This window comes from Oxyura jamaicensis, chromosome 1 (genome assembly GCF_011077185.1).
Source record: "Oxyura jamaicensis isolate SHBP4307 breed ruddy duck chromosome 1, BPBGC_Ojam_1.0, whole genome shotgun sequence".
Lineage (NCBI taxonomy): Eukaryota > Metazoa > Chordata > Aves > Anseriformes > Anatidae > Oxyura > Oxyura jamaicensis.
Window position 1 is genome coordinate 177,240,852 of NC_048893.1, and position 15,122 is coordinate 177,255,973.

The 15,122-nt window shown below is 41.4% G+C and overlaps 1 protein-coding gene across 3 annotated transcripts in view; it reads left to right on the forward strand.

Annotated features, from left to right (window-relative positions):
• The window catches only part of WDFY2 (WD repeat and FYVE domain containing 2), a 59,998-nt gene that overhangs the window by 21,141 nt on the left and 23,735 nt on the right, over positions 1–15,122 (forward strand). For 2 of the 3 annotated variants that reach the window (XM_035323474.1, XM_035323486.1), the window contains exon 2: positions 11,006–11,073. In XM_035323474.1, coding sequence (XP_035179365.1) covers positions 11,006–11,073 — 68 coding nt within the window. Of the gene's footprint in view, positions 1–11,002; positions 11,074–15,122 lie in introns of all 3 variants that reach the window. The other variant, XM_035323478.1, reaches the window with a different exon arrangement.

Here is a 15,122-nt window from a genome sequence, read left to right on the forward strand (position 1 = left end):
CCATGAACTTAGCAGTTAACTAACTTTTAAAGGTGATAAAATAAAATTAGCTCACTATGAAATTGAATACTGCAGGGTAGGAAAGCTGCAACGTGTCTATATGAAAGAGGTGTCTGGATGTGAAGAGGCTTTGCATGTTTGAAATAGATTTTTTTCTCTAATAGTGCCATCTAAAGTTTAAGGTGGGATGTTTAGTCTTGCAATACAGGTTTAAAAAGAGTTCCTATTTCCTGGTGTTGTTTTCCATTCCTGCACACAGCTCTTGTGGGAATGCTGAGGTGACAAGCTGTGACTGCCTGCTAACCCCTCAATGTCAGATCACCTCTAAATTACACACACTGAGGTCTGGGCTTTGCTCGCACCTCACAAGGCACTCTTCAGTCTGTATGCAAAGAAGGAATCTGAGAACACCTGGCATGGCACTTGAGGGCTGCAGTCCCTTTGCAGCTGAAGAACAAACCCTTTAGGACTGGGCTGGGTTTGTATTGCTTTGCCTGGCTTTCTCTGTGCCTTTTTGCTGGCACTGAAGCTGCTGGGCTTGCTTCCTTCGTTCCCAGATGATCACTTGAGTCCCCAGCCAAAGCTGTGCTGCTGATCAGAGCTTCTTGCCTCCTCTGGCAGACCAAAGCAGGTAGGAGCTGGGCTTGTGCAAGGACAGTGAAAACATCTCTGAGCAGAAAAGCTGAGGGAACATTTTATCACCTGTGAATCATGGTTCAAGTTCAATGGTAAACTGGACAAACTGGAAATGGGGGGGGGGGGGGGGCTGTGCAGAAAGTCCTTGTTGCCCCAAGGACATTTCCAGAGGCATCTTGGTGTGGTGCAGAGCAGGCAAGTGCATTCCAAGTAGATGTGTTTGCTGTCTCTGGAAAAACAGTGCCATGATTGTTCATCCCTATGTGATAAACAGAGCTCAGCTGTTCTTACAGAGGGTACTTCAGTAAGCCTTCAGCATCTACAGCCACATAGGACAATCAGCTGGTCACAGTTGTTGGCTAAAGAATTTACCTGTGGAGTACAGGTATAGGGGTTTTCTTTTTGGCACAGAGAACAAAAGCAGAAAAAATGGTTAATTAAAGTGAAAGTTCATATAGTGATAGAAATACACGTGTAAATTGGGAGATAACAACTTTAATGGGAGCTATGTGGGTGTTGGGACTAAAAGCTCCTGGATTGAAAAGGAGTTTGTTTGCACCAGAGTATGATTGATGCTGTCCTTGAAATCTAAAAAACTCATGAAAACAGGTTTTCCCCTACAACTTTGTTGTACTCTTGACTTTTAGAGGCCAGACCCCTATTTCTGGTACACTTACACTAGTATTCTCAAATATCTGCAATACATGGTCATACTCTGTTTAAAAAATATCCTTCAAGAAGTGGTGAAGTAGTTCACGACTTAATTTGCTCTTTTGCAACAGATGATGCAGATGACTTGCACCCAGAAATTAAAATGCTGAGAGAGCATCATCCTGTGGAAGTAGAACTGTGGGTTCCTTCCCCCGCAGTAAATACATAATTCACCATGTGCTGCACTGTATAGTTAACCAAGGGAAACATTTATATGAAAAATAAATTGAGGCCTAAGGGTATGGCTGTTTGAGCCAGGATCTCTCGTCTTCCTCCATATCCCTTTATTACTTGCAAGATTTTGTTCTTCAGCGCTCATCTCTCCTCTCAGCTGCTGTGATGTTTTCTCGCTGATGCCATGGTATCATTTTGGAGCAGAATGGGAATGAAGAGTAAAACTGAGGCAATTCTTTCTGCCCCATCTGTCAGTCATTTTTGTTACAAATTTCAACTAGGGACTTCATTTAGTCCTTGCGATCAAATATCAATCTTCTCCCTGTAGCCCATACACAAATACTATTTCTTAGAAATGTAATGCTGATGGTGTGTATATTGAAATGGGGATATCCAGCTTTCACCGTAAAGATTTAAAAGCATCTTATTTTAAATCTGTTGTGTAATGAATTTGTTTTTTCAGAGTGAAGCACGCTTAGATGATGAACTTAAAATTGATCATTAAGTTAGCTGACAGCCCTTAGAAGCTCTGGAGGAAAAAAAAAAAAAAAAAAAAAAAAACCCTGCTGGAGAGGTGTTCCTGCAGGGCAGTGTAGAAGCAGGCTGATCACCCGGTAGATTCTTGTTCTTCACCTCTTGCTTCATGGGGAATGTAGAGGAGAGTTGGAGGCTTGCTTTCTTGCAAATCACTGATGCTCCAGGTATTTTTAGCGTGGTTCCACTGAGTCACTTATTGCATAGCAGGCCTCTATTCTAATCTAATGAGGATCTTTCTAATAACTTCCATTACTTAGACGTTTGAATGTGGGAAGGAGGTGAAAGTAATTGGGTTGAAATAATTAAATTATCCAATGTGATTACCTTCAAAAGGTTGTGTGTTTATGCCTCCCAAATGCAAACAGGAATCGATCAGAGCAAGAAGCACCAAAACTGCATCTGATCTGGAAGAAAATCGTTCAGTGGGATGCAGAGGGGGGAGATCTGTGGGTGAGTGAGTGATGAAATTCATTTTGTTTCCCCCAGAGACCTGAAAGGGAGATTGATGCACAGGTCTTAATGAGGGAGTTAATTTTGAAACTTTGCTGGAAAAGAATTCAAGTGTGATATAACACTTTGTGTTGAATGGTTTCCCAAGCTGTAGGCTGGTGCTTACTGAGAACTTCAGCCCTGCATTTACCTGCATTTGCAGATAAAATTAGTTTCCCTACAGCATTTATGCAGGAATGTGGTGTAGTCACTGCACTGCTTCATGTGACATGTGATTTACAGTGCTTCTGTGGAGCTGCTGAAGACCTGAGGCAGCTCGGCATCCTGAACTTTGCACTGATAACCTCAAGGTAACATATTACTTCTTTGTGATTGTGACTTTGAGTCCATTTTTGGTCAGTCTTTACTTGCCCATATTCTCTGCAGTGGAAACTGGTCAGAATCTGATTTTGGTCCAGTGTCTGAACAGCAGAGCATACTCAGCTTCCAGGCATACATGCTCCAGTAACTGGAAAAATCACTGAACTGTGCTGCTCTTTGTCCAGAAAGCTGAAAAATGGCTGGAAACTGTTTCACAGCTGAGTAGAAAAACTGTCATGTTGCTATCATTTTTTTCTGAGTAATAAAAATCCACTTCTCCTGAGATTGACTAGAAAATGAAGGAGACACTTTCCACAAAATAACAAAATAAAACAAAAAAAGAACCAAACAACAAACTTCTTTGTAAGCCAAACTGTGTTAAATAAAGAGGTGTCTTTTTCTCTTAGGTCTAAGTACCACTGATAGTCATAAGTTTTTCCTTGATATGTAATTCCATGGTTGCATATAACCTACCAAAACTCCAAAATTTTCCCTATTATGCAATATGCATTTGCATTTGGTTTACAGCAGCATGAGTTAAGTGGGGAAATATCTTGAAAAGCAAGCTTTGAGTTAGAATATTGTGTCATCTGAGTGCGAGTTGCAGCTGTTCTTGAAAATGGTTCAAATCCCTTCAAATCGAACATTGTGTGAAAAAATCCCACCTTTTGATACATCTGCCTGCTTGCTTGGCACGCTGCTTTGTGCACTGTGTTTTTTCTGAAGATAGGTGGTGGATGCACAGTCCTTAAAGTCTGCAGTTTTCTTCAAGTGCACTTCAGCGCAGAGCTTCATTCCAGGACTCTTCTGCTGCTTCCCTCCTGAGGAGTGAGGAACTAGAAAAGTGCTTTGCAAGGTCATTAACCTCTGAGCTTACTTTGCACAACTCTTGAGTAGTTCATTCCCTGTCTTCTCAGCTGATGTTGGCTCAAAATTAGATTATTCATGATCAAAAGTTTCATAAAACATATGTCTTTTAATTTTTGTGGGTTCCAGGGTCTTGCTGTGGTCCATGGCAAGAAACTGTGCCAGTTACTCGGAATGCATGAAACAGGAGATGTTTGCAGGAGGCAAAGCAAGGAAAGCAAAGATTTAATAATGCTATTTAAATTTCATAAGGAGAAAAATCAAAGGTAGAAAAAATCACTTTTGTTGTCACCAGCTCATGGTCAAACCAAGTCCTTGGCTAAATCCCCTCTATCATTTCTCCCCTACCCTACTCTTTGCACCAGGCTGTAGAGCTGTAGTGATGAGCTTCACCTAAAAATCACAGAACTGAAGGGGTTGGAAGGGACCTCGAAAGATCATCGGGTCCAACCCCCCTGCCAAAACAGGTTCCCTAGAGCAGGTTGCCCAGGAAGGCGTCCAGACGGGCCTTGAATATCTCCAGAGAAGGAGACTCCACAACCTGCCTGGGCAGCCTGTGCCAGTGCTCCGTCACCCTCACCGTGAGGAAGTTCTTTTGCATGTTGGTGTGGAACCTCCTGGGCTCCATTTTGTGGCCATTGCCCCTTGTCCTGTCCCCACAAACCACTGAGAAGAGGTTGTCCAAATCCCTCTGTCTCCCACCCCTCAGATATTTGTACACATTGATGAGATCCCCCCTCAGTCTTCTCTTCTCAAGGCTGAACAGACCCAGGACTCTCAGCCTTTCCTCATAGGGAAGATGTTCCAGGCCCTGTATCATCTTTGTGGCCATAAAAATTTCTCTGCTAGCCTGGGCATGGAAAAAAAACGGAGCAGTGGGGTTTTACATCAGTGGGTGGGATTCACCGTGTGCTTGAACATTGAAGGAGTCATCAGACTCCTTTCCCTGGCAGAACTGGTGCCTGTGCTACTTCTAACAGATCCAGCTCTTCACCTCTAGGACTGTGCACAACTGTTTGCTTCAGCTCCCCTGCAGAGGTTGTGTTTCTTCGGTGCTGAGAACAGCTTTGTGCACAAGGATTGCTGGACTGGTGGCAACGGTGGTGGGATTTTGGATACACCAGGAGGATGTTTGAGATGTTGGCTGCTGGGAGTTGGCCCAGGTCGTACCACTCGTACAGCTTTGTTGCGGTGTGGGAAGCACACAGAGAAATTATTGCTGCTCAAAAGGCTTTTGTTTAATAGGAAGCCAGATGACTGAGTTACAGATGGAGTTTGTAACAGAGATACTGTATCTTCTCAAAATATATTTCTGTAGTCAGGTCTGAGAGAGCCTCTCCCTAAAACCAGACCTGAAATAAAGCCAGCTTTTCAAAACTTTAATCTTTCTCTCACTCACTGTCTCCTTTTCCCGAACCAGTATTTCTTGCACTACATTTTAGAAACGAAACCTGCCCTTTTGTTATGAAAGGACCTAGAACAGATCTACAGTGATGAATAGCTGTACACCAAGTCACACTCTTACAAAGAGTCCAATTAGTAAACCTTGATGAGTTCAGTTTAAATCACGTTTGTTCAACAAAACCGGTGAAATGGAGCGGAGCCTGAAATGTGCCCCAGTGTTGGATGGTTCCTGCAGAACTGTCCGGCTGTGTGATGGTCTCTGTGGGGACCAGTATGGGTGAGCCTGAGAGGGACAGTCATGGGCTTCCCTGGGACGGTGGTGGAGGTGTTGGGGGGGGGGGTTTGCCGGTTTTGTTTTCCTTCCAGAAAGATATAGGATTGAGGGTCTATAAGACAAACTCCTCCTGGTGCCTGAGGTTTTGGCTCTCAGCTATTAAAGTTCTGTTTTCCCTGAAACGCAGGCTGCTTTGGAAAGCAGTTCTGGTTTTGGCTTTTGGTTTCACATCTTGCAAAATCTCTCAGAAATGAAACTGTCACTGGTCCCGGTGACTGGCATTGGTCCATGAGCTGCCACTAAACATGAAAGGTCTTTTTATTGTTTCAGAAAACCCCAGTAGTGGCTTGTATCATTAACTGACAGGAGCCGGTAGCTCTTCACATCTCACACCCACAAAAGCCCCTGGAGAAGTTGGAGTGGGGGGAGAGGGTTATAATGCCGTGGTATCTTTAGTGCAGTGGTTAAATATTTTTCTTTATCTTACTTCTAATGACAATGTCTGTCTGTTAAAGGCAGTAAAACTGTCAGTGCTGTGCTTGGATTTTTAAATATTGCTATCGTCATGTTTATTTAATGACAGCAGATAAAGCTTTTGCTGTTTCCAGTCCAGATACTTTTTTTCCAGGAGTGTGGCTTTTGAATACTCCTAAATTGTCTTATTATGGGATATCTAGGAACAGGTAGTATTTTTAGTTTTTTGTTTCAACACTAAAGAAAACTTAAAATACTGATGGTGGGAATATGTGCTGATACTCTACTAGGCACACAGAAACTTGACGGATAGCACTAACCCTGGATATTATAATATGCTAAACTCTTCTCCTGTTTTCTGCCATTTAAATATCTAGCTATGAGTTTTAAAGAATTTTCCAGAATAGATCCTTTCCCTGTTTGCAAACTTGTCTCTAAGTGGGTTAAATCAGCTCTGTGGTTAGGACAGCTGGCAGAAGGGGGTGCCTTTATTTTTAACCATGTAATGTCATTAACACTGATGACCTCCCTCCCTTTCCAAAGAGCAGCAACAGGGCAGGCTTTGATCTCTGGATGAGCCCGACGCTTTAGAAGGTGACAGGTTAAAATTTCTCTGCTAGGCACTCACCACAAATGGGAGTATAGCTCAGTCTGTACCTTGTGTTGGGTCACCTCTTCCTTCTCAGACCTTTAGTAAGACAGAAGGTTTGAAAACACACATATATACAATCTAACATATAAACAATGCTGAAGGGTATGTTAAAATGCTATTCAAAAGGCATTCCTGAAGCCCAGGAATACCTACAAATACTACAGTAAATTGTATGTAGTGAAGGCTGCCCCTGCTCTTTTGTACAGCTGGCCTCCAGAGTGTCCCAGGGGCAGGAAGGCAATGGTCCATTACACACGCGCATCTCCTTGAACAGAAATGTTTTTTAAAAGGCAGGAGCAGGGAAGGAAAACATTCACAAAGAGAGGTGGGATCTGTTAAATAAAACCAATACCTTGCATTTCTGTACCCACAGCCTGTATCTGTATGGCTGGAGTCAGTGTTTCTCTGGGTATTCTGGAGAACTGGAGCCGACAGGATAACTCGTTTCTCTAGGTAATGGTGGTGCTGGGTCTCCAACATGCAAACATCTAGGCACAGTGCTTAGACATGTACGATGTGGCAATACTGCATGCAGCACCAGTATTTGTTTTTCCTCTTGCCCTCACCCAAGGCAACCACTAAATGAAATCCAAGAGCCCTGCCTGGGAGTCAGTCCCAGAGGCTCAGCTCCGCAGCTCCAAGTGACAGGCAGCCTTCCAGCAGTGAGCTGATGAGGACCTCTGGCCAGAATAGGGATCAAGGAGAAAGTTTTGCATCCTGTCCAGTGGCATTGCACAGACTTTCATGGAGGACACTGTGGCCGAAATGCACAGACTAGGATTTGTATGGGCAAAATGTATTTATCTGAAAGAAGATACCATGGTACATACAAGTAATTGAATCAGTTTCTGTAGGTGATGAAGCTCAGAGTTCCTACGCTGAGGTGTGCATGTTGCTGTGGATGTAAGCACTTCCTCAGCAGCACCATGACTAGTACCAAGCAGGTAAATCCCACCTCCTGCACATATGCACAGCCAAGCAGTGTTTGAGACCTTCTGGTAACACCACAGTAACCTGGACTTGAGACACATGCTCTCAGGTACAATAGAGAAAGAGCAATTTTTCTTTTTAAAATTGGCATTTTCACATCCCTTTAACATACGAAGACTAAACCTGTCTTTTGCATGGTAGGATTACTTCTGCATAGCCTGTCTCATTTAAAAATAAATCATCTCTTATAAAAGCAGCAGAAGAGTATTCATTGATTTGACAGGTTCAAAAAACCTTTCCAAGCCAATTCACTGGCAACAAAATGAAGGGGCAATTCATTTCCATGGTGATGCCAATTGAATCACTCTAAAGAAGTTGAAGGATGGATCCTGACCTGGGTGGGTGCTGGGTTGCAGTCCAATAACCATGCAGCTAGCAAGTACTCTTGGTTCTATATATCCATAAAAAAAGGATGTTTTCATTCACACATTTGTATTCTTTAGAAGCTTCAAAAGATCAGGCTTTCACATCTAGTGGGTAGTATTGTACCAAGAGGTATACAAAAATGTGCAAAACTTGAGCTGAAAAAAAAAGACGCTCCCTTCTAAGGGCTTCTTCTGGGTTCAGTTGTTGGTGCTGTTTGTTCTTCAGCCTGAGCCTACTCTGAGAAAAATGTCAATTACCCAGAAAACATTAATGAACCTAGGTCAGTTTTTCTTCTTCCTCTACAAGTCCTTACCTAATCCAGTCATCTAAGAGAAGAAGGTCATGATTCATCATTTTCTGATGTGAGGATTTTTGTATTTTTACATCTGCTTATACATAGATACTAGAAGTCTGTTATAACACTTCCCATAACTTTTAAATAGTTGTTTTGAAGCTATGCATAGTAATCATCCTTAATTTAAAAAATAAATTGTTTACAACACCTTTTGGTTTTTCTTTATTTAAAATGATTTGCTGGGAAGATGAGCATTTCTGTAATGGATTACATGAACTGACTTGCTGATTATGTTCCCTTTCAGACACCTTAGAGGAAGATAACATCTTTTCATACTCTTTGTTCTTACAATCTTTTTTCTCATTTTATATGAGCAGTCACTGAATAGAAATATATTTGACTATGTAATTAAATGAATTTACTACGTGCCTACAGAAGAGGCATACACTAGTAAAAGCAGTTTCTCTCTTAACAAGGAACCTCCACCAGTTGTTGCATTTTTTTATGTAGGCAGAAAATACTGTTTCACTATAACTTGGTTAACAATCTTAACTTTGACAAGACTGACAAATTAAACAATGACTCTGCAGTGGGTACAGTTTCAAAAACAAAAACACTATCACCAAAGCATCCAAATTATTGCTATTTTTGCAAATAAATTTGATTCTTATTTCTCCTACCACCTTTTTTTTTTAAAAAAAAAAAAAAAGAAAAAGTTGAATAATCTGTAATATGTCATAATTCCCTGGATTTATTTGCCAGAATCTTAAAGTGGAAAGGAGAGGCGACCTTATCCAAGCCTGGGGTTTTGGAAACCAGTGGCACTGAATATATGGAATGGGATAGCTAAGAAGGACGGGTCTCTCACAGGGTATCAATGCATTTCCTTAAGGCAGTTTCAGATCGAGTTATTTCAGTTCCCCATGATTCATCCCATTATTTTTTTGTGCATGCATGTTCGTTCCCACAATAAACTCAGTTGTGGAGGATAAACACGTTAGCGAGAGCTCATCTGTTTGTAAAACGGTGGCTGATGCACTTCCCGAATCGCCGGGACCTTCTCAGCAGGCTGTGCTGGACGTGTCCCAGACCTGGGGCACGGCTGCGGGAGGATGGCATGTCTAAAGCAAGGAGTGACGGGAGGATTTGGTCCTCTCACTATCAACAGTACAATGGTATTGTTAGCAGCTGATGAAAAAGTATTGGTGGTTTTCCTTCAGACCTGCTGATGTGTTTATTTACAAAAGGGCATTGCAGTTAGGAAGCAGTTACACTGAATTTTGTATGTTTGGAGTAATTGTGAGAGCTTTCTAACAATGGGGCTTGCTGACCCACTGGAATATTATTTTTTAGGTCTGCATACAACATCGCAGTGTACACGTGAGACATTTTTAAAATGACACAGCTTGCTTGGTGGCCAGATATGCAGGTCTCTGAATTACCTGCTCAAAAATCAGTTTGGATTCAGGGCACGATGAAGAGAAAACTGATTTGGGATATATGTAATCCAGGAACAGAGAGTAATGCAGCCCGTAACTTGAAGTTTGCACACTAATTTGTTGACAGGACAAATAACTAGTTTTTGAATTGCATTATTTTATCACGTGGCATGTCTGTTCAGACATGATTTGTACATGTAACATTTCAGATCGATTTATATTATGTTAAGGTATTGCTCTAAACTTTTACTGGGTAAAAAGGGATGAAATGTGTTTTTCCCTGGAAAAGAGGTAACAGTAGGAATAACAATGTAGTCCTCTCCATAAACCCCTATTTCCACGTGTTTCAGTAACTGGAAAGAGCTATTCTTTTTTAATACTATCAAGTACAAGTTATAGATTTGCTGCTAGAGAATACAGCTTATATTTAATAATAGTTTTTTAGATCCCTCTTGTATCTATCATTCTATCCTAACTTTGGTAGAAAAAAATAAACAGGCATAGATTAAAATGCATTGTGCTAGACTAACTTGATGCTGTCTTGGATAACCAAGTTGTCTAGATGAGATTAACACATCTAGTGTAAATCAGTACAACATGGAATACAGGTTTAGATGGAACAATCACTAGTTAAAACCAGTGAAGATAAGGATTTGAAGAGCAGTAAGGCATGTAAGAGCTGGCAGAAATATAGATGACGGTGAGATGTGCAGGAACAAGCAGGAGACGACAACTGAGATTAACTGGGGACTGTTTCCCAGCTTCTTTAACTAGTGACACTATTAGTACTCATGTTTTGATGAAATTAGCTGATGTTCTAAGTTTAAGAGAGAGTCTCATTAAGAAAGAAGTTTTAGAGATCAGGTCAAAAGAAGTAAATGATAGTGAGAACTGAAATAATAGATCTTTAATGACCCAGATGGTACATCAGTTCAGCTCCTTGGTTCAGGAAACAACTAACAAACATCTCAACTGTGCGAAGGGCATGCTGACTGAGTGACGGGGGCTGCAAATATGATACAAGTGTGAGAAACCTAAAGACTACGGAAGTTTTCTAGCTAAGGAATACCACTGATGTGTTTGCGGAGAGGCTGGAGCACTTCAGTAACTCCGTACTGATGGATCAGAGGAGGGCTGCCAGGCAGCCAACTGTTACGAGGCGTTCAGCTTAGTACTGCATCATGCCAAGGAATCGGCTACCCTCATCGCCATCTGAGCTTGATGTATAGGCCTGCTGTAGGAGTTTGTGCATTTATTGTTCTTCTCAGTGAAATAATTCAGTTTTGAAGATGGTCTTCCACGTTCATCACCACCACTTAGTTTTCTTTCATAGTTTTTCATTCTTCCTCATGTGTGTTGTGTTTGTTCTTTTGTAGAACCGTTCGTGTCTGGCTGAAGAGAGACAGCGGGCAGTACTGGCCCAGCATATACCATGCAATGCCATGTAAGTATAAGGAAGCATTCATTATCTACTGTGTATTTACAAAATGTCTTTTCTGATCTTGATGAAGCTGAACGTTTATGACCATTTGCAAGCTTACCAATTCATATTAAATTCAATGCTTGAACAGTCCCCTTGGTTTCTGCGAAGCTTTACCAAGTTGTGTGCTAATGCTCCCAAGAGACATCAGGGATTACAGCAGCAAAAGAACACAAATATGCTAGCAAGGGATGAGCATGTAATGCAAACATAGATCAACGAATGTGGGAGCTCAAAATGTAGGCTTGCATTCTGCCTCTAATGGAGTCCATAAAGCTTTGTAAGTCTCCAGTATAAATCACTCTGCCCTTCCTATTTCATGTGCTCAGTCCATTAGAGTGCAATGGTAAATGGTTTTATTTGATAAGAACTTAATATCCTGCAGTAGCTAATATGATAGAGGGCATACTAGGCAGATTTTCCAGTGGAGGAGCAGAATCATTTTACCCCTGCAATTAGATGTGGAAAAAACAAGTCTCCCTGATGGATCCTTTCAGTATGATCTGCTGTAGGCCTCTCTCCCAAAGAGAGTGTTCATGCTTTAAAAGAAACTGCAGATCAATGTCCATTTTTCCAGGAGGCAGTTGAAGAAAGTACTGCCCTGTCATAACCTGTGTTGAGGATAGGGGTATAACTCCTCAGGTCACCAGCAGCAGGAGTACGCTAATATTCTTCTGTTACCTTCAAATGTGCGGGGTTAGCCCATCTTTAGAAAGCTAAGGAAACTGACCTTAAATCAAACAGATCAAGGAGCATTTATCAAGTCCCATTGAGGTATTCTGTCTGGAGAAAGTAGTATTTTAAGCTAACATGGCTAGATTTGGAAAAGGGCATCCATCTCCATAATGCATAAAATACTTAATAGGTATAAATGTTAAACAGTTTTCATAACCCAGCAGCAGCTTGGGACTGCAGAGTGGCCCTGATGTTTGCCTGACTGCTCTGAGAAAGCATTCATTTGGTAAATGGAGAGGAAGATCTCTTTCCTTTGGTGATGGGCAAACTCATAAGAATATTTGAAGCCTCAAAAGTATTTTCTGTTCAAGATTTTACTCAAAAAGGTATTGGAAAGCAACTAACAATGTGGCAGTTTGTGGACCTCTGTCAAACAGTTACGAAATGGTTCTTCTCACAGTTAAGCATTGATGCTTCTCTTTTTCCATGTGGTGTTTTTGCATATGCTTGCATTTTAAAATCTTGTTAGCTCTTCCTCTGGTCTTAAGAGAGGCCTCATTATTGCCAGTAATAACAGCTACATTGGAAAAGATTGGGTAGATTCAGAGCCACTCAAAAGGGGCTGTTTTAAAGCTCCTTCATGAATTTTAACACCTGACACTGTTCCTTCACTTAAGGCTGGTAAATTTTTGAGTCATGAGACATTTAAGTTATGCTGAATTATTCACCGGTTTCAAGAACAATCAGGATAATTAAAGACTGAAGCAACGTCATATACGTTGTTACCAGCCATGGCTTTAAGCTTGGAAATCATAGGAAGGGCTCCAAGTTGGCCTCTGCACAAGTTTCTGCTTGACTGGCAATGATTGTTTTGATTGTTTCTGCATGGATCACCTTTTTGACGGTCTTCCGCTTTAGGTTCACATTGTTTTTTGTTGTCTAGAGAACAATAACTGCCCAGAGGTTCTCTATGGAAAAAAAATAATAAGTAGTACCTATGGTGGTGTCTTTGTGCTGCTTGGCAAGCTGTGAGAGTGGCGGTCCCACCTACAGATACCCCGTTAACATGATTTGTGACTTTGGTTACAGTGGCACATGACCTACACACACTTTTATAATTTTTATAAACTGAGTTTGTAGCCTGGGTACTCTGGAAGGTGAAAAGGATGAGGTGTTGGGCTGAGCCAGCCACGTGCTTTGGACAAGCTCTGCACCCTAATGGGGCCATCAAGTGTGTTCTGATCGTGAAACCCATTAAATAGCTGCCAGAAAGATCAGGCTTGCAGATTGCTTCTAACTAGGGACATTTTCTTCTGTTTAGGAGTGGGATTCCCCAATTACAGGGGACTCCTGCCTATGGGTGTTTCTCTGATCGGAAAACTGTGGACAACACAGTGGCCACATTTTTGATCATTTCTTCCAGCCCTCGAGTGAGCTGAGGGTGTTCAAACCAGATCCCTGCACAGCCAAGCTTTTACAAAGAGAAGGGGTAATGGAAACACCATGTGGTGGATATAGTTTCTGTGGTCTTTTGCTGGCTTTCTCAGCCAGTGTCACAGCAGTGTCGAGCACCAAAAGGCCTTCTGGGAGCACTGCACAAAGCGTTATCGCAGGGTCTGGTGGCTGGAGTGGAATGTATTCAGCCATGCTCAACCACTGGTTGAACTCAGTGTGCTTTCAAAAACCACCACAGGCAGAACCCCAGTTTAAAAATACACACTGAATATTGTCATTATGGCAAACTAGCTGAACTGGAAGTCTGACTAATCTTCTCCTTCATGTCAGAGTTGTCTCAAACATCTGTATTAACAATGGGCCTCTGATGAGCAAGTTAATCCTCCTCATGGATATAAGTGTCACCTTTAAATTTTGGGGTGGTATCTATACAGGAAGAAAAAAAACATTGCTTTTCACAAAATTACGAAAGAGCATTGGAGTCTGTAGATGTAAGCTTTGCATAAAAATAAAACACACAGAAAGACCCAAGCCCAACTAGACAAAAAACTCTCTTGGACAAATGACTAAAGGTTTTATTGAGAGACAGTAGAGTAGCTGGGGTTTGAGTCAGATAATGTCTTATTATGTCTGTCTTATGATGGTTTTCATAGTTAACACTTTGCTTTGGAGAGGAAGGTCAAAAATTGTGCAAAGCAAAATGTGTTCCTTAAACGATGCCACTTCTGGCACTTCGTGGGGGTGTCCCTGAAAATGCAGACACTGCAGTTTGTATTTCTCTTCTACTTCTGTCAGCCTCTAATCGAGGTGATGCACTGTTGGGTGCATGAAGGACATCATTTTTTCTTTTCCCTGCATAATTCAGTTTCCACATGCAAAAATCTGAGCATACATCTGTATTCGCCCTGGTAAAGAATACAGGCAGACCTCTGTGTCAGGACTACCCCACCCATCCTCTGTCATAGTTCAAATCAATCTTTTTCTGGTCTGAAAACCAAGTCATAGCCAGGCATTAAAGTCAAGAGCCTCTGAAGTGCTATTATTTTTCATGGTTATTATTTTTGAAAGGCTCTTAAACATCTTGGAAGCTTAGGTTTTACCCTTCCTTTTAATGAGCCTGCATGCTTAAGCACCTGAATGGCATTGTCTAATTTTCATCTAAAGCATAAGCTGCTGCAGTCTGGTCACAACTGGTATCACTTTAACCACATTAGTGTAGCTAGTGTGGACATAAGCTTAGTGCTGACACGTTAATTTTCCAAAGAGTAAATGTTACTGAAGAATTCCCTTAGGAAAACAATTGTAGCAAAATCTCTTTACACTGCCATGACCATGTACACGTGGGTTTGGAACTCAGAAGTGACTTTTTTTTTGGCAGCCTATCTCAAACAGTTGCTTGCACCTTTTGTATCTGAAGTTTTTCAGGCTATTTGGAAAAAGCATTCTTGAAATAGCTTAATTTACCTGAGACTTTTTCTTTGTGAATTGTTCATCATCTTCAGAGTTACTAATAGTTCTTTCAATGTATGCACACCGCCTGGCATTTTAAAGCTAGAATGTAGAATATGGCTGTTCTGGCATAAAGTGCCTTTTAAAAGGATTTGATGTTAACTCTGCTCAAAATTGCTTTGTCAGCTTTTTCTACAACTTTCTAATTCTCTACAACCCTTAAAGTTTAATTATAACAGTAATGCACCACCATCTGAAGGGAAGCTTTGACTTTGCCTTTTCTGAGGAAGGGGTACAGAAAGGAGCAATTTCATCACTGTTAGCAGCCATAATATACTGCTTCCAACCCAGCAATTTCCTTGAATTGAAGCCTTTTCTTTGGTTTAATTCAGTCAGTCTGGATGTGAATCTGGTAGGCTTTCTGCTTGCAGTTA